This window comes from Augochlora pura, chromosome 10 (assembly GCF_028453695.1).
Source record: "Augochlora pura isolate Apur16 chromosome 10, APUR_v2.2.1, whole genome shotgun sequence".
NCBI lineage: Eukaryota > Metazoa > Arthropoda > Insecta > Hymenoptera > Halictidae > Augochlora > Augochlora pura.
This window is the reverse complement of record NC_135781.1, coordinates 14640393-14665647: the sequence shown is the minus strand read 5'-3', so window position 1 is coordinate 14665647 and position 25255 is coordinate 14640393. Positions and strand designations below refer to the sequence as shown.

General features: G+C 34.8%; 2 protein-coding genes across 8 annotated transcripts in view; one reads left to right on the top strand and one right to left on the bottom strand.

Annotated features, from left to right (window-relative positions):
* Nucleotides 1–23892, top strand: part of Ipk1 (Inositol phosphate kinase 1) — a 248619-nt gene extending 224727 nt beyond the window's left edge. For 6 of the 7 annotated variants that reach the window (XM_078192833.1, XM_078192828.1, XM_078192831.1 and 3 more), the window contains 6 exons: nucleotides 775–979; nucleotides 17346–17545; nucleotides 19066–19488; nucleotides 21053–21259; nucleotides 21370–21761; nucleotides 22864–23892. In XM_078192833.1, coding sequence (XP_078048959.1) covers nucleotides 775–979; nucleotides 17346–17545; nucleotides 19066–19488; nucleotides 21053–21259; nucleotides 21370–21761; nucleotides 22864–23077 — 1641 coding nt within the window. In that variant the 3' untranslated portion in view covers nucleotides 23078–23892. The remainder of the gene's footprint in view (nucleotides 1–774; nucleotides 980–17345; nucleotides 17546–19065; nucleotides 19489–21052; nucleotides 21260–21369; nucleotides 21762–22863) is intronic. The other variant, XM_078192829.1, reaches the window with a different exon arrangement.
* Nucleotides 23893–24027: 135 nt separating this feature from the next.
* On the bottom strand, nucleotides 24028–24994 carry LOC144476178 (uncharacterized). Its single transcript, XM_078192834.1, has 2 exons — nucleotides 24338–24994; nucleotides 24028–24233 (listed from the first exon to the last, which is right to left on the bottom strand). The coding sequence occupies exons 1-2, from the start codon at nucleotides 24579–24581 to the stop codon at nucleotides 24160–24162; spliced, it is 318 nt and encodes a 105-aa protein (XP_078048960.1). The 5' UTR covers nucleotides 24582–24994; the 3' UTR covers nucleotides 24028–24159.
* Between the last annotated feature and the right edge of the window lie 261 nt (nucleotides 24995–25255).

Here is a 25255-nt window from a genome sequence, read left to right as displayed (position 1 = left end):
AATATCTGATCTTGTATTCAGTTGGTTTTCTATCTAACAACCTTATTTTAGCAAGCCTATCCACCGATTACTATTATAGCTCATGGTAAATCAAAACTAGACGGACTAGTTCAGACACTAAAAAATAAACATTTACACTTTCACATGTTAAATGTCAAGGTTACTGACACATGTGCAACGCTAATTATAAACTAGGCTTGCAAATTCATTTTGCATCCTGTCGCATGTATTCGAAAAAATTATTTACAACTTTCTTAAGCATTGCTCGTTACAGATTTAACTCCACTGTATTTGACAGATAAACCATCCAGTTTGAAGCATAAATACATAAATAAATTCGTTTGTACTAAAATTTTCGAAACGCGAAAGAGTTTTTTGTGAACACTATTAATATATTATGAATTTAACGACGTTTTAACAATATTTATAATTTATTTTATTACTCAGTTATTTTCATAAAGATTATTACGTGTAACGATGAGATCCAATAGAAACAACCGTAAATAAAACCAAACTCCAAATTGTAAGGTAGCCATCCATTACATCCACTATAGTAGATATAGTACTTTTCAAAATTTATGAGGTTAATATTAGTCTCTTAACGTGTTAAGGTTTAATTTCCTTTATGCATAAGTCGTTCGATCAATAAAGAAAATGCATTTGCATAAACAGCAACTGCTCCAGTTTATGGAGAATACATCCATAAATATTCTTATCGTTTAATCGGCTTTTTCTCTCCCCTTCGTTTAACGTTTTTGTTCGTCTACGTTTCAGGAGCACAAGGTAATTCGATTCCGGAAGTCGTTGCCGGACGATGTTCCACCGGATGGCGGCAAACAACGGGCTGAACGTGAAGTGGAATTCGTGAGGAGCGTTGCTTCCTGCTTTTTGGGCCGGTACGCGCAGGTCCCTGAGATTCTTCGGTGCGACGCGAAAGACATCGTCAGACTTTCGGAAGCCATTCAAATGCACCGTCCAGGTAAAGACCGAGACCACCAAATTCTCATACCGAACCACAACTTTTGTGTTCTCTTTCCGAAGGTTTCCTCTTTGACTGCACAATTTGAACACGTAGTTTACGAACGTTTGCTCATATTTAATACTCTACGTTTCTTTTTAGTCCAATAATTAATTCTAGACTTACCATACCGGTCGCTTTGACCGGTTCCACTTTATTTATTTTAAGATTGTCGATGTTATGAAATCTGTTTCGTATGAAATCATTAAATAAATTTCTGAATTCGATCAATTTCTTAATCATAATAACAATGGCGAAACACCTAAATAAATTCAGTCTCATCGTTCTTGTAAAACAATAAAGGTAGGTCACTTTCAGTACTAGGTAGGTTCGGTGTTAAAGTTGTATGAACATCTAGGATTTTAGGTCATTGGGAACATGTTATATTAGTAGATGTTAGTTGAAATAATTTGTAGAGGTGTTCATTTTTTCAAGAAATGTTGAAGATTCGCAACGTTCTTTATATAACGAAAAGATATTTCGAATTTAAAAAATATTAAACATTAAGTTTTCTTTATGAAAATTATTTGTATAAAACATTCACCTTCGCAGTCACCGCTAACGCATCGCTATGTATAAGCGCAGATGTCCGCCGACGAACCGAATTGTTCGCGACAGGTGTTAGGCCAAAGTAACAAGTTTCGAGTCTTCACTACCTTCCAACTTTCGTTGATCGCTCAGGTAGCTCGACCTTTATTCCCGCGCGTCCACCTGCTGACTGCACCTTTTCTTCTCAAAGAAAAATACCAGGTTTGCACGCGCGAAGACTCGCCTTCACCTCATCCGCCGATGAAATCTCATCCGGACAACAGCTTTTCGGCTTTAGTCCTGCCCATAAAATTCAAATATTTTTGTGAAACTTGATTATAGGGATGAATCCCTGCTGGCAGCATCTGTTGTGCCGAACCATCATCCTGAAAACGATAAAAATCTACTTTTTCTTGAAGTTCGCTGTAACCTTTTTTTATTTTTGACGACTTTGCTTCCTCGCTAGCGCGACGTGACGCGAAAGATGTGTAAAGCCTAACGATACGAAAATTTCTTTTGCGAAGGGCATTACTTAACCTGTATCAATGCTGACCATAAAGTTGTGTTTATTTGACCGACAAACACCATACTTGCTAAACATGGTTTGGTAAAGTTACAAAAACAAATTGTACAAAGTAAAAAATAATACTGCTATTTATTAAAAATACTATCAAGGGACTGGAGTTTATTAGTATTTCTAGAATTCAAGAGTTAAAATACTTAAATTATTTTGATTTTTGTGGGTATGTTTGGGATTGTTATTGGACTCTTAACTGGTTAACAATTTCAGTATCACGAACTACACGAACATAATTTTCAGAGGTGCGTGTTTTTCTAAGAAGTTTTATTGCTTAGTTTAATTTATGTTGAAACATTATAAAGCAGTAGTCTCGTTGTCGTATGGACGCACCTAGCTTTCATCACGACTGTGTATTTATTCTTCGTGGCATTGCAATGGATTCTCACCGAGGGGGTCACGGTTCTTCTCCTCGGTACTCTTACAAATGCGATAACAATAATATTGCGCCGCATTCTTCGCATGAGCTGCGACTTGCGAGATTGGAACGGAGCGTGACCGTCCGGTGTTTCTGAACTGGATCTTTCTGGTATACAGATTAACCTAACAAAATGATATCGCGGACCTTGCCAGATAAATTTGCACCGCATGGATGACTTTCCAGCCGGAACGTAGTGCTATCGATCAGATAATGGGACCGTTCTCATTAGAAAAACACCGGCGCAGCCGGATTCCAGATGAAATTGTATGGAAAGTACCATTAGGTTTATGATAAAAACCATCGGAATTTTTACACCCGCGGCGCACGCTGATTTTCCAATTACGGAAATGAAATCCTTTCATTAAAAGGGAAACAAAATTTTCCATCACGCGACTTTTACGTGTTCGTTCACGAAAACAGTTATAGCACCAGAATAGTTGCGTAAATCGAAGCGGTGATATATTGTGACCCAAGCTGTATAATGTATACATATACATATGTATATTTGTGGACAGGAGAAAGAGATCTGCGAGCGCAAAATATGATATAAAATGCACCCCTCGTCAGCGAAATAATTTCCGTAGAATCCATCCGCTTCGGTTCGCACGCACACTTCACAGCCTTTACAATTGCGAGGAAACGAGTAATTATTATTCGGCGATCTCTGTTAGCCGAATTCGAAAAGAGAAATCGAATGAAAAATTTGCGAGATAAAAGAGATATTCGCGAGACGGACCTTTCTCTTTGAAGCATAACGGTGCCTCGCATGCGAACGGAAATTGCCGTATAAAGATTGAACGGTCAACATTCGAGGGCCAAGAAAAATTTACGGCATGCGCGCCGCGATGGCTATTCATTGTCAGCCCACACGGCGACGGCAGCTGTACGCTCTCGAAAAGATGACGACGTCGCCAGACACTCTCGAGGAGATATTAAGCCAGCCCCGTACTTGTTCCTGCCTCCACAGAGACGTTCACACGTTTCCACGGAGAAACACACGCGCGATCAGTCACTCCTACGAAAAGGGCACGACCCCCGGGGCAACATCCGTCGGGCTCACCTTCGGGAAAGCTGATGCACGGCCTATTGAAGCGCTTCTTTTCGCTAGACGAGGTCACTTGAATATCCTTTTCTCGCGGATCATCCTCTTTCCCGAATAATTAATCGCCTGTCCGGAAACGCCGGAGATACCGACCGGTGCTGGCGACGTAAAAAATCGTCGCTGCTACTTTTACTCGCAGCAACGTTCCACTCCCAACGATATCGCGATATCTACGGAGCCGTTTCGTTCGTTAATTGCCAGGATTGACATCGAACCGGGCTGTGAATATTTCAATCTAAGAAATGCAAATATTTGCATGTACTGTTTCTCTCAACTGTGTTATATATGCTTCGCTTGAAGTAGCAATTTATTTCCGTATCAAATAAAATACTACTCGGAATATTTAATTGATTTTACAAATATATAATAAGCAGATTTCGAATTTTTATGGAAAATAAAAATTACCGATGTCATTTGTAAGAAACGTAAGTCGGATCAAAATGTCTTTTCTTTTGTAGTCATTTTAATAATGATATAAAGATTGATAATAGACTGATATAAAGATATTTTCAGATTCTCCTAATGTCTTGTAAATAATGCACAAAAAAGATTTAAAATATATATTTTGCTACGTGAATCTGAAATACTTAATTCAAATACATATCACCTCTGATGTACATGAAATGAGGTAATCGAATATTATTTCCTCAATATTGTGTCCAATCGATGACAGTTACGTTATTAGAATCAAACAGATGTCGAACGTTTCAATTGCATTCATTAATTAATAGAAATACAAGGAAAAGCTTGCTTTTTGAAGCAATATGTGGTAGTGCTTTTCCTACAAATCTATTTTCTCTCATAAATATTCACAATAAGAAATCGAATCTCAAATAATTAAAAGAAATTTAGTCACAAGAGGTATTACCTCAAATAACTACTTCCGGTAAATATTAACTATTTGAGATGTTATTTTATATAGGCATAGTGAGAAAGAGGAAACAATGATCGATGATGGATGATTAAAAATAAACGTTAATATGAATGTTGTACATTAAAAGCTGGCGTAATTACTGCGAGATAACCATTAGCCTCTAAGAGGTTAATTAATAGTGGGGGTTAGCAAAATAAGAGTGCAACGGTTGTTTTGCAGCTGTGGTTGAGTGAAGTACGCGAAAGTTGTTAGTGAAAAACAGCACGATTCAGACTGATGAACATTGGAGTCGGGGCCGGTTGCCACAAAACCATGTAATATACTACTTTATAGGATCATACTTTTCTGCGCTGAAATAGTATACCTGTCCACAGTTTGTTATATTTCATTTTGTAATTATATTCTGACTGAGAAAACTAATAATTGAAAAATAAAGTTATTGTAGTATAATGAGAGTGTGTGGAGAGGGATGTATGTAGAATGAGACGAATGAGTATGAATGTGTATGAGAGTAATTAAAAGAAAGCGAAAAGGATGAAAATGTGTGAGAGAGATAGAGAGAGACCGGAAGAAAACGAGCGATTTTGCAAAAGAGGAGCGCATTGAATGTTGGACGATCGTTGGGGATTGACGTTTGAAGAGAATGTACGTGAATTTCCTGATTTGACGAAAGACCTGCTTTTAATTTCATTTTCCATATCACATTATCAAAACGCAGATTTTATAATCTTCGATAACAATATGAACAATAGTTAATCTTTTGCACTCGATGTCATTTTAACTCCAAATTTAAAATAAATTCTTCTGAGTTATAGTATTTCCGTTTTATATAACTTAGCGCATTTTATGCATAATGCAAAAATCATTTTTGGACATTGTATAACAAATTTTAGCGGCCCACCCGTCACTACTTGAGTGCATATATCTAACATTAGCATAAGAAATAAATTTGATTCAATTATGGGCATTACTCGCTTTATTCAGCCCTGTTCATAATTGTTGCATAATACGATTACACGGAAATTTATTCTCATGCTGTTAATTGTTCGAAACGCTTCGCTAAATTATTAACAGCTATAAACGAAGGAAAGATAAATTGTTTCGCTACCGCATTTGTATGATTTCATTAAACAATACTGAATTTATGGAGAGTTCATTAAGCGAGCAACTCGGCAAACAGGCTTCCGACTCTGTAACAGTACAGGAAAACAGATCCCACAGACAGAGTCTTTCGACTGATAGAACCCGGGTTCTCGAAACCTGGCATGATGTACGAGAAACCTGCTTCTACGAGATACACGTCTCGCTGACAGCAAGAAATTAGAACGATATGAGAAACCGTTCGCGAAGAATGGAAACTGCTCGGGTTACGAAGAAAACACGTTATACAGGAAGCCCAAATTGGCTCCCCTTAATGAGGAGTATAGACTTCATCTAGTCTTCTTTTATCAATAGTGCATCGTTTTAGTTGCTGAGAGTATTAATCACTGGTTGTTCAGGCTTTACGTGAATTATTATTGAACGGTGAACGTCTTCGCCATAAATAACGTTTTAATCAATTCGTAAGTATAATATTCAACTCGAATGATTTCTACATCCGTAAGAAGTAGATTACAGGTCGCATTTTGTTTAATTATTTAATGCATTAATGCAGATTATTTTTAAACATTATCGTTGTATGGAGTTATGAAAATGTTATACATTTATAATGAACGTGGAAAACGACAAAATTTGTATTTTACATAATGTTTCATATATAATTTTAGTGTACAATTTAGTATAAATTTATTATATAAAACAATTGAAATTAAGTACACGCACGTCAATTTTGATAGGTACGTTTATCAAGAAAAAATATTATCGCCAAATATTTTAAGGGATGATTTAAGAAAAGCTAAAAGCTAAAGTAGCTTGTTGAAACTTTTGAATACTTTTTATCTGTCTATTGAGTTATCGCTAACGAATTTAATTATTGATAAAATGTCATAAGCAGTTATTAAGAACGAAAAATATTATTGCAGACATATTAAACAGACAAACGTAATAGAAGCTTTAGCGACATTTATATAAAACATTAATAACAAATGCTTTTTTCGTTTCATCGAGAACAAAGCAATGTACTGTCTACTAAATTATAGAAAGTAGCAAGGATTTTTTTAACACGTAACAGTGATCAAAGATACAGATAGTTAGAAAATGTTGCACAACGTTCAATTATTTAATGTTGTATTTTTTAACATCAGCAAATGTATCAATTTGTATATTAACATTTTCATTATATAACGAGTTTTGTTATTTAATTTACCTTTCTACACAGATGGACGATTCATTTGATCGAATACTTTTTGCCGGGGGTTGTACTCGTTGAGTATTCATCTCATCGGTAATGAACGGATGTGTTCCGCGCATGTGTATGTGCGCAGATAATATAAAAGTACTTTCAACCGTGCGTCAAATGTTATCAAATGTTAACAGAGGCATTCTCTTGAATTAAATGAATTTCCGGTATTTCAAATAAGCATCGACTTTTTGTTATCGGTAAAAACGGCGAAGTTATCAAAAGTCCTTTGATTGGCTAATTGCGGTGCAGCGGACGGTTTCCGTATCGAGTTTGAAATTATAATACTCGAAGGCATGGCATTGCGCAAGATTTATATTTAAAGGAGAGTAAAGAGTTTCGTACTCGGTCTCGTTTCTCATGACTCATGACCTTTTAACTGGGATCAGGGGACTAGCGTTGTAATTTGTATTGTTTCTTGGTACCCGTATGTTTGAAATTGCAGAAACTCGTGCTGTCGCAATTCTGTGAACGGCTGCACGTACATAGTCGGATGATAGTGTAGCACCAGTCAGTGATTGTTGCCGTAAAATGCTTCTACACCTTTTATTTGAACCACGCTTTCAAAAAAGGTTATTATGTTATTCCCATCGCACATTGTACACGAGATTTCCCACGCAACTTCACAAGGCAATAATTCTGTGAAATAGTCGGCGGAACGATCTACAGTACCTTTCTTTGCAACTTCATCCGCCGATACGGTTGTTCGCTGAAATTGCAATTTCCTTTAACAGATCCTTTAACCGATTCCTGATGTCTCAGTTTTGACCTTGGCTCCAATATCAATTAACTCGACTGTAGTTTGATACGTTCTTCCTTTAAATTATGTACATAGGTTCTGCACTCAAAATTGATTTTACTTCATGTCATTCTCACACCTTTGTACTGAAAATTAATCCTCTTGGAAATCATATTCACCATTTTTTACTCCAGATTACTCCTTTTGCAGATCATTTTGACATTTTTGTACTTCAAATTGATTTTCTTCCACAACATATTTAACCATATGCAAATTAAGTTCACCTTTTTGCAAATAAAATTAACTCTTTTACAGATAAAAATTGGCCATGCTTTATTCAATTTTTAAATTCTACACGGAATTTATTACGAACAGTAACAAATAAGTGAATTTGCAAAACCATGAATTTCATACTTTGGTAGGTGAATAAGATCTGCGAAAGTGTTAACTTTATGTACCGAAAGGTGAATAGAATCTAAAAAAGGTATTAATTTGTAAATCAAAAAAAGGATATGATTTATAAAAGGAATATTTCTGAGTGCAATATGGATAATTTTTAGTGGAAGCTTGTACAAAACGTTTGTAATAAATGTAGAACGAAATTAGAGGTTTGTGGAATTAGTTAACTCCTTTAATATGTAATAGGTATGAACTAATAAAAATAATATGAAAAGTAGATATTCTTTCTGAGATACTTTTTCATCTTAGTCAAATTCAATCTAACATTTCACTCTTCCTCCCCCTCCCCCCTTCCTATACACAGACACATAAAGCTTTAGAGGGGGTAGCGCACAGCGTTGTTGACTTATACTTGACATTCAAGCACAGAGAGTTCTATAGAGAAGCTTTCGAACTATCGGCATACGAGTCCGCCATTATTTTCTGAGGAAGGTCTGGTAGACAGGGAAACGAAATCCGAAACTTTCGTCTCCAGACCATCTAACGACTACCTTATCGAAGTAAATTGTGTCTAAACATGAGGTACAAGGCTGTCAGCAGGCGCAGACAATGTTCTTCACAATATTGATTTTCCGTTCCGCGCTCTAAATCGTTGGAAACACACAGCGGGTTAGAAACGCGCGAACGGAGTAAAGTTTAGAGTTTAGAGGTATGAATTATATTCATTCAGTTGTATAAATAATACGCGAAGAAGACGTTAAACAACGTTGCAGGTATTCCGTTATTATTGCATTTCTTGCTAGTTTCGTTAGATTAGGATTGCCATAAATGGAATTCTGGTTGTTTAATCGCTCATACTGTTCTTTAATGATAGATTAAAACAGGACATGATTGATTGTTGATCAATTTCCCATGTATTCGCAATAGAACCTATTATTCAAACTAATTGCGTTCATCGTAATCGGATAATAGAACAACTCAGCTAATCACTACATTTCACATGAAAGATTATAATTTGTTCTTTGTTTATTTGCATTTATATGTTGTATATACTACGTTGATATGTTTTGATTAGCTTTGCTGTTTCAGGCTCTCGGAGCTGCCAAACCGCATTTTAGTTTCAAAGTTAGTACCTACGCTATGTATCATCTGATAACTATCTTTGATGCTATGTATTCTTCAGAACGCGTGGGAACATCATTTCGGGAGATATCGTCTTCTTCATTACACCCTTCTTAGTGAACTTGTTTTACCTTTATCTTAATTTGTTCGCTTCGTTCGTTCAGTCGAATTTAAACTATTCTGTCACATCGCTGTCGTCACAAATTGTTCATCCTAGTTCTTACGTTATTTAAACTTGACTGCAATCTAGAATTTCACAATTCTGCCGTTTAATGTAATCAACCTGCGTCTTCAGTGGTCGTTTCGTTATTTAATCGCGTCAGTACTTCACATTTCGTTCGAATCAATAGAACTGTATGTTTCGATACATTTGCGTATGACGTACGGATCAACCGATAATGATATGTTCACATGTATAGTTCAGTCTTAACAGACTTACAGTAGCAACTATATACTCAAAGACTCCTTGAAAAATTGTATAATCTTTTTAAAATTAACTAAACAAAATCACTTGAATACTTTTTACATGAAAGAAGGACGCGTGTTTCTCAACTTTTCTATCCGAGCCTATAATACAAATTCAGAAACTGCGTTTCGTAGATCTCAGTAATTTATATGCATGTATGACAATAAAATAGAATTTTTATGACACGTAGAATACGGTTTGTATTTCTCTACGTCGGAGAGAAAGTCGGCAGGGAAGACGTTTAACATTTTCCCACTAACCCTTCGAATCAACCGAGCATACATCCTGCAATCGTCCTACCGTCTCCTTTGTTTGAACCAAGTTTGTTGGAAACCTCCTTTATTTCTTCAAGCATTTATAGCGGAGTACTCATGCAAACAATCACCTGTCAGTTGCTTCGAAAAGGTACATAACGAAATTATTGTGTAATCACATCGTTCCATTTACAATTTTTTATGATCTCAACACGAAAATGATTATTTTATGATCTCAACATGAAAAATCATTGTCCATTACTCTCAATTTCTAAAACATTTTCTGAAAAAAGATAAATTTTCAACTTTAAGAAATTTTCTACTTTGACCGTGAAAGTTATACAAATAATTTTTACGCAGAGATATTTTGAATGTGTACCGAAGATACACGTATACACGGAATTGGTGAACCATGTATTTGCGTTTATGTGACAAAGGTTTATATGACAATTGCACTGATGCATTTTTATTTTCCGATCGGATTGTTGACACTTGAGTATTCAGCATTATATCAGGCGTATTAAAAACACATGTGTATGTGTTCCATATATCCGTGTATACGTATACGTCATATGCACGTGTATAGATTTCTGTAATTTTTAACATTTGCGTATCAAAACATATGTGTATTACGATATACGTGCAAATACACGTGTATTTGGTACATGCTGACATATTTTTGAATATTTATCTTCATCGCTGTGCATAGCCTCAATTTTAACATCGTGATTTAAAAACAATTGATTTCACTTCATTTATTTTATGCCTTTCGATCATAAAATATTTCTTTTACGTAATAAATATTCAGATTTAAAAGCTTTTTCGTTTGTCCGATTTCATCCGGACGAACTTGCCCAAATTTAATTGGACAAATTGACGTTCCACTTTTGACTGGACTTGCAAATGTTGAAAGTCTTTCCTACATAAAATGATCACACAAAATAACATATGAATATATTAGTAGCACATATATGTTTAATCATATATTAAAATACATAGGTACATTTGCCCGGAAATGCACCGACTACGATACACGTCTGCACGCGTAAAATACTTGAGAACACGTGCATTAAAAGTTACACGAATTCAAACACTTATTATATTAATTACACTTAACCACGTGAAATAGAAATTTCTAATATTTAAATACACGTGAAATAGTGACCTCTAGTTTCCGCATTAGTAAAATAATATTATATATAAATCAATTTATTTACTTCCCTTAGTAACGAATGTTTACTTATTGTCTCTTACAAAAAGAATCTACGCAAGAGTTTTGCCAACAACATTTGTGCACTTTTCCATACGCTTTCGCAAGTAAATAAATGATTGCATATGCAATACAAACTCATATTTCACTGTTTGGAACGTAGTAAATGAATACCAGCCTGTTCCTTCTTCTTCTTCTTTGTCTACTGTACATATTAACTACCACATGTTACATAAATTACGGTTCGCGTTTACTTTTAATCAGTTTCTCAGAAATTTGCTTCACCTAATCATCCTCGCAATTTCCACATACACACATCGATTTACTGCCACAGTCGGTTTTAACTCGGCGGAGTGGCGACTAATTGACTTTCACAGGAGATTTTCGGTTCCTTGAAATAATTGAGCCGTTTGCCGTCGAGCAACAGGTATTACAACGTTATCGCTGACGAGATATTAATCACTGGCATCATGATAATATCAATTTCGTATCTCATCATCCGCCGGATTTGTGCGCAAAACCGTGGCACCTGTAAGTGCGTCATGCATTAGCCACCATATTCCACGATGCGGGGGGGGACCGCACAGTATCTCGGTTTGCAAGCAGAAATTGCTAGAACCGTCCCCGTCAAAGCCACTTCTGGCGAGCGATGTGCCAAAAATCTCGAGCCGGTGAAATCACGTCCTAACAAGAGTTAAAGCCTCGTGGTGGGGTCGGTGAATGAGTCAATGTCATGCATCCCATTACCGTACAATCCCTACATGATCTAACTCCCACTACGTGTCCGACTCACACAACGCCACTGTCCCGACTGCTTTATGGCCTTGACTCTTCGCATCACTCGCTACCTGGCTCGAGAACCTCGAAGAGAGCTCTGGTTCGCGAAAGTGCCATTTGGATGTGGCCGATCTAAAGTTTACCATCCATGCAGTCTTACTAATATACCGAACAACGAAAACCAGAGATATTATTTTAAAGGTGGGCAGTTTAGCCGAACCTCATATACTGGTAATTTCTCAGATAAAATTTTGAGGATATATGTTTTCATAGCTGTTTTTACGTTGAATTGAGTTATGTAGAAATTATTTTTCCAACTTGCAATTCTTGATTGAAAAATATTATTTTCTGTATAAAAGTATTGGATAGAAAAATCCATACACAATTTTTCTCCAGTATCGTGCACACGAACCACAGTAAAAATACCAGCTCGGAAACTTCATTATTGTTCGAGTTATTTCAATTTTAACATTAATAGATTGCACTATAACTATGAAAAACATGAAAATGCTTTGTCGGCTGGTCTGTTTGCCTTTGACCTCTATAATTATTTATGAAATTTTATCTATATTTTATTATGAAAATTAATTTCTACGTAAAGAATTATTCCATAAAATAATCTCTGCGAATGATATCAGGAAATATTACGTATCTGCAGCAGTTCTCGTTTTTCCTTAAATCGTTCATACGAAATAACTTTCGATCGTTACGTTCGCTCACTTTTTGTACAATAGTTTTTAAAAAATATTGAAACGTTTCAAAAATTGATTTATAGCGTATCGTGTATAAATGAACAGGAATCGGAAGAAAATGTTACATACACCTAATATTTTTATCTATTATTTCGAATACCATTTTCTGTGTTTCGGTCATTTCCCTGTGCATATCTTTTGTTCAATTCTTTTCAACTACTATTAGCACTGGTTTATAGGGCCACCAGAACGCAAAGTTCCACAGTGCTACAGTGGGACAGCCGAACAGCCGACGAAAAGGGACTGATATCGATAGTGAAATGCTGATCTAGACCTACGTTGCTTCATCTGCTGCTTGTGCAATTTAGTTTTCGAAAGCTCGGAGCTTATAGTCTCATTGTATATTTACTCTCATGATAAGGTTAGGCGCTGTGAGTAAGGCATTATCTCCGATATCGTCGTCGTTCGATCTCTACACGATCAAGAACTCACAGATAGCTGCTATCCCCACTCTTTTATGACTTTGGCTTATCGTAGCTGGTCGTCAGGCTCGTGAGTCCGGAATAAGGTGAAAGACCTACTTGGATAGATCTCCACTAGAACATTGCCGAGCTTAGCACCATCGAATATTGTTGAATTAAAATGTAAAATTAGTCCAACCTATCTAATAAGAAAATGGTAATTTAATGGATCAATTATAACACGTTCGTCAGAATGAAAGAAAAAGGAAGAATTGAAAAGTATTTTGTTTATTAACTAAACAGGTCCACGTTTCAGATAATTTACAATATTACATTTTATGCAAAGAATATTACTGTAGCGCATGTTGCTACTTCAAATTATAACGCATAACACAATATTTACAGAATTCGGAACTTTTCTATGACAACACCTTTTGCCATATTTTATAAAAGGATACGTTGCATTTAATAAAGTTAAATAAGTATGTTTTACGCTATAGTCGAACGTAATATCTGTTGAATAACAGCATAATTGAATATGCAAAGTTACGCATAAAGTCGTGACATTAAAATAATAGTGTTTACATTCACTTTAAATCATCGAGGTGCGTCATCTAAATGGAACCGAAGTTTGGCTGACAACAGAGGTGAGTAAAGATAAACACCACAAAATCCATACACGCAACATTGAAATACCTCAACGGGAAATAGTTAGATACATTGACGTCTACCTGGACAGAAAATTATTGTGGAAAACGCACGTCGTTAAAAGATACGCATAATATAGACGACTATGATGACTGATCGGGAAAAAATCTCAACTAACAATATACAACAAAGTATTAATATAGAAGATATCCTAAAGTCCATTTGGACATATGCCAGTCAACTTTAGGATACAGTATCAGACTCTAACATCAGAACTATAAAAAGATAGCAAAGTAAAAAACTAAGATCCATCCTGAATGGTATAGTCCTAATAGTCAAATAATCAAATAAACAAAGCATCACTACAATAAGGCAGGAAATTGTACGAATCAGCAAAAAATACTGTTTGCAGCTGAAAAGATGGCACAATTGTTGTCGAGGGGCAAGTAGGTACCTCGCTCGCTCCACCTGACTGGGTGAAAAAGGAGACCAATAAACTAATCAGCACGTAAAGGGGTGATGGGTCGCCCACTCCATTTAATTGCGTCTCTTGTTCGGCATGTGACTCAGCCAATAACAATCAAAAGTGGAGACCACGAGAAAGCGAAACGGTGACGTAGGTCAGAGGACGTTGTTTGTTTATAATCGGCCGAGCTCGAGTACCACGTTTTTTGAAAATTGTGACTAGTAGGAAGAGATCATTTCTACCAGTAAGGGAAACACGTTTACCCTGAATCTGCGAGATTGTTAACATGGGTGGCTGAGTGCAAATCGCTTCTATACTTTTCTCTGTGCCATCTCTTGAGTAACAAACAGCACCAGCAGCAGGGTAAGGCTAAAGAGGTCATAGCAACAAATTTCTCGCCTTCGGTACTTAATATCGATATTGATAGACTGTATCTGTGCAGGAATTAAATAAAAAATATCATCGTAGCATGCACCATTGTTTGTAACGTCATCTAACGGCAAACTTTCTGTAGTTTTGAGTTGAATTCTGGGTGTCCCGGATTCGCGAAAATGTTAAGCGAAGCAGCCGCGCTGTTTTTCTAGTTTAGTGCAACCTTTGTAAATGGTAAAGGTGAAGTCATGACGAAAACGGCAAAGCGAATGGAAAAAGAAGAAAGAGTTAACGCCGTGCAGTTTTTTGCTTCTTTTCTTTCGTCTTCTTTGCAATGAGCAAACTCCAATATTGTCGCTGCTTGCCGTAGCTTCGCTTTAACAATAAAGAAACGCATCGACTCTCGAACTTGGAATTTAATATTTTAGATTGGTGGATCATGTTTAGGCACTAATCGTTCATAAAAAATCAACCACATTTGTTTATTCGTGTCATCTATGCAATGGACATACAGTTCTAATAAGAAAAGTAACGGTCATTATGTTTCCTCACATATTTGTTAGGCGTTCTTGTGCTATATTTTATATTACACTTTATCAAACAGTCAGTTTTGACATTCTTTAATTAATGTAATTTCGAAACATTTGCCTTCGCAAGAATTCATCTGCACAAAAAGAATTATGCATTAACTCTTTCATCTTCTCGTGTGGGTTTTATTTATAGAAACATCGAACACATTTACTTTCGGCAAGCTTTTGAAATTAGATTTCACTTCCATATTATCAATTTTTATCTTCTGGATAAAGTTTTTGAGGTACCTAAAGCAATAAATAAGTCCATATTTAATAGTTGAAACTCTTAACGTAATAGATTTGTCGTAACAATCGATTAATTGTTTCCTGTAGACGAGTACAGTTTTTAATATTTCTTAACGATTGGGCTGTGTTTAAGAAGCTTTTTAATTCTTTTAAAAAAGAATTTTAAAAGGAGCTGTTATATTATATTAATTTACATAATTTGTCAGATTTGAATGAATGTCGGTTTTGTATAATTTCTTAAAAAATTCTCAGCAGAATAAATTTCTCATTTGGTATTTTAAGAGAAATACTAGAAAACTGTGAAAACGAGGAACTTTCCACTGTTCGGACATTTGAATACCTGTATCGCGGTAACTGTACACGATTTTACGATTCATCAATTGTTAAGCTCTCTCTCTGTCTGTCTGTCTCTGTCTCTCTTCCTATCTCTTGTGATTTTTGACTACAAATGAAGAGGAATGGAAGTAATTCTATGGTAATATCCGTACGGTTGCACTTGTTGCATATGGGTGTCCCTTTTCCATGCACTTTCTCTCCTTACGTCCTCCAGGGCAACTCTCCAGTTACTTATTTTTAGAAAATGATCACGTCCGGGCAGTCAGGGATATTTTCGCAACCGAACTGCCGCAGGAATGTTTATTTTCAAACTCAAAACGAAGAATATGCAAACACGGATCCAGCAAACGCAAACGAACGACTTGCGTTCGTGTTTCGGACATCTTGCCTGCGCTCACTAATGATCTGATGTTGCAATATAAAAAAACATATGCTGCTATAAATTTTCGAAATTGGGTCACGTTTGGACATATTTTTGTTGCACATACCTCATTATTTCGGAGAAATGTTTACCTGTGTAGAAATTTTTACCCCGAGCAAAACGAAAAGATCATTTTTCGATAAATTACGAGTGACATAAATATATTCTTCTACGCAAAGATAGCATTTCGATAAGGAATCTGTCACTTTTCTCTTACAAAATTAACGATGAAGAGAATCGATTTATGAAAATTTCAATATCGCGACACTTTTTTAACTAGAAAATTTGCTTTTGATGTAGTGTCAGCACGTACAAGTGCCCAACAAATTCGAATAAACTTTTCGTATTGGAAAAGACAAGTCTGATCAGAAATTACAATAAACGCGTGTAATACGATTCACCGTTGTAATCACTTTAATGCAAGATCTGAAAAATTTCGTCGCTTATAATTAAACTATTATACGCTATTCACACTATGCATATTAAAATCTGCCGTAGCGAAGGCGATAAGCTTTTGATAAATATGTATTTTGGAGCACTCGGTATTGGTCAAGTGCAGAGGGTTTACTCTAGCGTCTACCCTTGAACGGAAACCACAAAGAAATTAATTTTCATATCAGTGATAGTCGCGTGACTCATCTTTTTTAAGGTCGAACAAATGCACGACACGCTGCTGTATGTAATGCAATGAAAGCTGCCTATTAACTCGTCGACTACGACGAGGGTCACCGGTAACTGGCGCAGTCAAACGTGTAACACTTGAAATATCAAGTCGTTTTATAAGTAATATGACTTTAATCGGTGGGTTCGTTGCTTTAAAATTGCATTACATGCGTGCGCATGTGTCGTCTTCATTCATATCGCGGAGAATTGATATTTTTATACTGCTGTCTCAAAACTCGCATTGATAAGAGCGTGTCAAATGTGGACATTAGAAATATATTGCAAATATTTAATACACTGATGAATTCACTTTTAAGGATCAACGTTCACAGTCACTGTAAAGCTATTTTAATCGATAATTTATGGTACATTTGTCATTTGAAAACAGCAGATTTTATGCATTTATGGCAAAAATGGATCGGGAGAATATGGAACAATGACGATTAATTAACTATTTCTCAGAGTTGATGTAGTCTAATGATGACTATATTTCACTGCCACCTAATTTTACTTTTAGTAATATTGAGAGTACGGAGGCAATAAAAATATTGATTGTTTCGGTTGGAAAGCGGCAGAGATGTAACGTAACTTTAATTGAGTTCTTGAACACTGTTTCTACCATGAATTTTCCTCTTGTTTGCAGAAAAACGACGGAACAAAAGAATCACAGAGACTCACGCTACAAAATACCCAGATTATACTTTCTTACAAACGAAAAGCAGTGCGGATTTATTTCGAAGCAACATAACGTTCTGCGTCGAAATCAAACCAAAACAAGGGTACTTAACAGAGGACAGTCGCAAATTTCAGAAATGTCCGTACTGTTTGATGCAGTATCATAAGGTAATGTGTAAGTTAATTACATTCGTTATACTTCTGTTTGTTAAAAAATAGCGTTGAAAGCATTCAGACGCCTCACATAAAGTAGTTGTGGGAAAATAGAAGAATATTTTCATTGAAAGTATTTCTTAGGAAAGTTTTATGGAAATCGACTGAATACTTTAAAACTATTTTTTGGCAAAAAACCTATAAATTACATGCATATTTGTACAACTTACATTTATATAAACATCTAGTAAGGTAATATTAACTTATAAATACTTAAAGTGTACTATGCATTTATTTATGAATCAAAAAAACATGTAAAAAAAATTAGAGAAAACCTATGATAATTTGTATTATTTAACAGCATGTCGGTTGTTTATTATCTTCTATAACTCTAACCATTTATTTTGTTAAAGAATAAAATAATCGATTTTTTTAATCTTATAATAAATTAACCCATTATTTTTCATCACAAAATCTTACGGAACAGAAATAATAAAATCCAAATAATATTGTATAACGATATCAAATCTTCCAAGATTATTTTATATACGGTTGAATGTGAACTTTATTTCTTTAAGGTCTAGATTATATATTATTGCTATAAATACTCGATTAACAATAGCCAATAAAGAAGTGAATTATTTTCAAATGAAACATGATTAACAATTTTGATAGCATAAACTGCAGTATGAATGCTTTGCGCATTTGAAACCACACTTACGTCAATTCCTCCTTTTCTTTGCGATGATAACAATAATCGTAGCAGTCTAGACCATCCTGATTGAATCTTTTCTCGTCGTTAACTATAATTTTCCCCCTCTTATTTTACCAGTCTACAAATTTTGCGAAGCTGGCAAGACACTCCTTATATCTCCCGCTGTCAATGCAAATTTACGTATCATTTTTAGATATACATATAATATTCCCATCTGTCTGGAGCATGTGACGAAAGTTTCTAAAATTAGTTTTAACTACAACTTTACGAGCATGTCTTTATGATGTGAGAGAAAAGTTTGATGTAATAAGCAAAATGATATGTTTTTCACTGGCTAAAAATATGCGAGATCATTCATTATTTTCCTTCGTGACATAGTTGATTATATCTTCTAACAAGTTAAACAATTTCCGACTTTTCTTCGAAGTGTTTCAATTTGATAATGTCTTTTGTTTTAAACAACGTTTTTTTTAAATTTCTTTTGGCGTCAGATTATTACAACATTGACAAAATGTAAAAAAAGCGTTACAAAATAGCTTTGGGTTTTCTCGATTGGTTTTTTGCACAAATCTATAAAAATTCATTTTCAATAAATTGCAAAGAAAATCGTCATAGAAGGACATATTTAAGTGGATGTCTTTAGATAAACCATCCTGTATGCCAGTCGTCGTATTTAGAAAGTTTTTAATATATCATTGCGAACTTAATGACAGCACACTAGTGCAATAAAGTAGACGTAAACATTTTTCTTGTACTATGTTCATAACAATATGAAGCAAAACGTTAAAACATTGTAATTAATAAATCTCTGTGTTCTCAGCTGAAGAAGAATGTGATACAAGCCCGGAGCTCCTATTGTCCACTCAATCTTTTCTCCGGAGTGCCGCATCGAATGAAATCAGCTTTAAAGGGACTCCTAACATCTCCTCAGAATAATTTCAAAATATTTAAAAACGGCGCGGTTGTCTACAATCAAGAATCATCTTCAAACGATTTGGAAAATATTATGACGGAATGGTTTTGCAATTCCGTATCCAGTAGAACAAAGGAAGAATACATCGATGAATTCTGCAGCTTGATCTGTGCTTCGCTTTTGCATTCGTTCCCTCAAGATAGATTCAAGCCTTGTCCTGAGTACGAATTATGCGCCTCCACTAGACAAGACTTTGAACCAACCACTTATATTAACGCGGACATTGCTGCAAAGGCAAAGAAACTTCTTTACTTCGCTGGCGAGGTAAATGTTAGTGTCTATAGATTTGAACTTAACCAGAGATCTTATTATTCGTTTTTATTATTTGTTCGTTAAGATGCATTTATGCAAAGGCAAAGAATTCAAATTACGAAAAACTGTACGGAGGAAATATGCAGGTGAATCTTTGGTGAATCTGAATATACATACTACTGTGATCAAAAAGTAAGGAGAATTTGTTTATAAAATGTAAATTCTCTATTTATTCTTACAAATCAATTTCATCCCCTTCAAAGTAATCCCTGTCCGATAAAACGCACTTTTGCCAACGCTTTTACCAGTCCTCGAAACAGTCGGAATAGTCTTTTTCCGGTATAGCCTTCAAGACCTTCTTCGATTCGGTTTTTATCTCAATCGTGTCAAAACGGCGTCCCCGCATTGGCCTTTTGAGTTTGCTGAATAGCGAGAAGTCGCACGGAGCCAAATCAGGCGAATACGGTGGTTGCGGAATGATATGGGTCAAGTTTTTGGCAAAAAAGTCGCGAAGAACCAATGCAGTATGACATGGTGCATTATCGTGATGAAGGAACCAAGAGTTGTTCGCCCATAATTCCGGCCGTTTCAGACGAATAGCTTCACGCAGATGACTCAAATAATATTCTTAATTGTCTCTAATTGCCAATCGAGGATTTTCAAGCACCAAATCTTTGATTTTTTGGACGAGGCCCTCGTTGGTAGACGTTGATGGTCGTCCAGAGCGCGGTTCGTCTTCAACGCGTTCTCGGCCCGCTTTGAACTCGTTGTACCACTTATAAACGTTTTTTGGTGCCACAGTTTGATCACCAAAGGCCTTCCGCAACATTTTCAACGTGTCCGCACAAGAATATTCGTTCCGCAAACAAAATTTGATGCAAGTTCTGTGCTCAACAAAATCCCCCCTTGTAAAAATCGAAAAATTCACTTTTGGTTGTTTACAAAAACACGTGTAACTCGGAGATAATTAAACCTTTTAACAAACAGACGCTTCGCAAATATTATAGACAGTCTACCAACCTAGGAAAAAAATTGACCTGCCTTCCTAATGCCCAGGAGATTTAAATGACAATTTCACATTACTTTTTGATCACAGTATATTCGAAATCACTAAACTGTTAATTTTATACTCAACAGTTATAATATAATATATATTTATATAATATACATTTATAATAGATGCTAATAGATACAGAGCTTTATTACAAGAGTTTAAGAATATCTCTTTTTTATTTATTGAGAAAATCTCAGAAGAGAAAATGTATACTTATGCATATGCACTTAAATGCATAAATTACATTTTTTGAGAAAAGAAAATTTGTAAACAATCCCTAATGTTAGGTTTTGCAATTAACGTATTACATGATGTTGGACTTATTAATTTATTAAAAGGAGAAATATATTTTCATTTCATTCCTGTTTTTTCCAATTAACTTGGAAAATGTTCATTTTGCACTAAACTCAGCAATCTAGTAATTATATTATTATATCAAGGGATTAATAAATTACTGTTAATTGCAGACATCTTCATGAAATTATTATTGGAAAGCAAACGTAAATCTGTTTCATCCTAATTTTTCAGGAATGCAATCCAGAAACTGAAACTCTGCCAAATAATTGTATACTTAAGAGGATTTTACACCTGCAGAAACTACCCTTTGTTAGTGCAGAGTACGTGTATAATATATATTCAAAATTGCAGCCATTGTTAAACGACAATATAGTATATGACAATTTGACAAAAATGCAGATGCTTTGGAGTCATCGAAAGCAATATCGTAAATTTTCGGTAAGTAAATTTTTGTATGTGTATAAATGTAAACGTGGATATATAAGTGACTAATATTCATAGATGGTTATTGATGTTAACGTTCGCCTTGTGTTGATTTTCTTTTTCAGAAAGCTGGCGTAGAAACCACAAACGCTTCGCAAGAAAACCACTTGAGAACATGTATCAAATGCATCCAGATTTCAAACAGAGCGAAGTGCAAGTACAATCGTGATGAAACTAGAAATGTTAATTTAGTCACCGAGGGAATTATAAATAATGGCCATGTTGAAAATATTTTTCGCCTCGACAAATCGAATCTATTTCCTATGTACTTGGAAGATAAAGTCGTATTCCGTAATAAATCTGATAAGATACAAAATGTAGACAATGAGTATTGCACCAAAGAAAAAGAAATGGATTCTGCTATAAGCTCCAGAGATATACTATGCTTGCAGAATTATGTTTTATTTTCGTGTGCCAGGGATTGCTCAATACTATTAACGTTTCGAGAATTAAATCTGTAAGTAATAGTAGAGTATATTGTTACAATAGTTCTTACAAAAGTGTAATGAAAATCATTTTTTTATAAGCATTAACATCAGACATTCATGAGATTTATTAGAAAGATAACTGAAAAGTTTGTTTTAAATGTTTAATATCAGTCATGGCACTGCATTTAGTGAAAAAAGTAAAGTGTTATCTTATTTACAACAATTTCATAACATTTTTACAATAACTATGTATGTAAACTACTTCCGTTTACCTTTTTGAATTACCTTTTCCAATCTTTACATAATTATTGTTATCATTAATACACGTATGCATATTCATGTAAGCATGAAAAGACAAAAGCTAATCTAATTTTAAATAGAATTATAGAATTTTTCACATATTTTCACGATCAGCAACTTTTGCTTGAAACATTCTCACTCTTTTCATCGTACAACTCAAACGGTTATCATTTTTGCTAGATTTTTCATAATTTTAAGTAATGTGTTAGAAGTTACATATTGTTAGTTTGTTAAAAATATCAAAATATTTCCATTGAAAAAATGATATTAGCTTACGTTTTTTATATTCAAGATAACATTGGATATATATTTAAACATTACAAAATGTTCCATTAATCAATAAATACTAAAATGAATCATCTCGATATTATAATTGGATTCATAAAAATATTATTGCATGTATGGTAAAACACCTTAGAACGACTCCGTAGGATTGCCGGCGACTCTACAACATTTTTAAATTGTCTGCAGACGTGTAAATAAATACTAAAACCTGGGGCTTTCCTTATCCTTCTAACTCATCTCATACTTCATCATTTATATTTTAAAAATAATAAATAATATTTTGATCGTTAAGATCTTATTATGAGTCAGTCGCAATCCCACAATATCAATTATGTCGAAAAATGGAATGGGGTCGTTCTAGGATTAATGATACATACTATAAATTATACACGAAATAGTATTGTGTAATGAAGTGAAAATATAGTGTGTGTTAATTTAATCCAGTTGTAAAGAATTGCTAATTGTATAACATGGACGCTTATTAATAATTAGTAAGAAATTGTTTATTAATCATTATTTACTTATTATATGATTATGTTTACACAGGCACACAGTATCAACCCCAAAAGGAAGCGTAATAAAACTTTCCAATGGGCGAAGTTTTCTATGTGACGTCGGAATCTCGGATTTAGATCCTAAAAGTCTTCAATGCATCGAAAAACATCGTCAACGAGATGCTAATATCTTAAACTCCGTAATAAACGTTTTGGAAGAACAACTAACACTTAAAAATCAATCACCGAGAAAACAATATTCGTAATAACACCAGTAGAATATGTCATAAATAACTTCTTTCTACGTACCAAAATTATATTAAATATTAATCGAAATATTTAATTTTATAAACAATTAATAGATTTAATATTTGTGCTCATTAAGTGCAAAACTCGAAATGGAAAATTTTTTGAAGAAAAGAAACTACTTTATGCATTATTCATGATTATGTTTTCATTGTTGCTAGTAAAATTCAGATATCCACAATTTTTCTAGCAATGGTGTGACTAATATTGAAATGCTTTATGTGAATTATCTACGGTGGCCATTTTTAACACGACATTTACGTTATTGATTTTAGAAGTCTTCGAACTTCAAATTATATGTGATACATAGAATTTTAATAAAAGAGAAAATGGTTGAATATAGCAAATTTAGTAATCAATGATGAATAAACATGCATAAAGAATCCACCCTTTTAATACTGCAATTGATCTCTAGTTTTCTTAACATAAGTGATCTGCCTCATTTTTTAATTTATTTACTTATTTAATCTATCTAATGATCTTTATGTGCGTCCATTTTTATTGGACTCAGAAGCGATTGAAAATATTAAGATAACGTTTTTACAATAGTTGTTTTATAAAAAAAAGGACATTTCAAATACACTATCTTTTTAATATCGTCACGGAAAAATATGAAACTACATAATCTTGAATGTCCTGAGTTTGTTATTAAACGACCCGATTTTTAATTATTTTATAACCTTTTATAAGGCAAAATATTGTGTAACGTTGTTACGAGCCGAGGGCCAGTTTGCAAACGTGGTTGGAGGTAAATGAGTTTTGTGGATATTTAGATTGAATCTAATTGGCCTCGTAACTTCCAAAGAAATATTAATCGATACACCACAAACGGTAAAGGTGTATCTTTGTGGGATTGTTACCAACAATTGACTCCACTTGGGAAATGGAATGAAATAATTTGTACACTGAATTGCAAGTAAAATGAATATAATGTAACAAATTCAGTCTATTACAAGTGTGCAAGTGTAGTGTAAGTTTCGCGACACCGGGAATTATTGGGCGTTAACATTACTTTTCAATGTAATAATTGTGCTCTATAAACTTAGACATCGCTGTAGCTCTTCTGCCTGCAGGACCATGTGAAACGAACATTGATTGTCGAATTGGTTTGTAATCCTGATACAGAACAGGAGCAAATGCACCCAACATGTTGAAGTTATCATTTAAGGTGGCAGCCCATCCATCTGGAGCATGGTTTGCTTCTGTTGTAAAGCACATACCTTCGGCAGCCTGGTTATCTATGGCTTGACGGCGACGATGAAAGCACTCCATATTTGCTTGGTTAACTGTAGCTGAACCTTGAGCGCAAAAGCTGTGTACATTGACAGTCCTGGTGTAGAGAGGAGTCTGTCTATCATTCATGGGTTCGACTGATTCAACAAAGGTTAAGTTGGTATTAGTGATCTTCTTTCTAATAGGTGGCATAAAATTCAATCTTTCTAGCATTTTGAATCTATCTTTCATTTGTGCTAGTATTACATAGACGCGATTCTGTAGAAGATTTGAAAATTTATAACGACCTTTGATCGTATCATCGTTTAGAAATTTGATTCCTTCTAATCTGGATCTTGCACCTGTTGTTTGGGCATCGATGGGTTCAAAGCCTAGTAAGTTTTGATTAGGCGTTAGAGCTGCCGGAAACAGACCTTTGGGAAGTGGGGAATAGTTAGCATTCCCAACGTGCGATGCTAATACACGTTGTGCGGTCACATATGGCGAAATGTATCATTCGTACACATTATGTGTTTGAGCAGTTACTGGCCCAAAAGTTCCGCTTTCAATCTCTACTTCATTATGCCGAAAGGGTCCTGTTGGTATGGCGATAGGTGGTAAATTTAACTTCACCTCTTCTCCATCTTGCATCACAACGTCAGTTATATGTGATATACAGGGTGGGGCAAATAAAGTGTTACAGTGCAATATCTCCATTATCATTAATGATACGCGAAAATGCTTCAGAAACAAATTGTTTGGTTCGGAGGGGGACGTATTTTGGTGGAAATGTTTTTTTTCAAGGTCATATTTTTTGAGATTTCAAGGTCATCGATGTTTTTTTAAGTGGAACTATATATTTCTTTTTCGATGACATTATTGCCGATTTTAAGACGAATCCAGCGACCTATAATTCAAGGTCATTC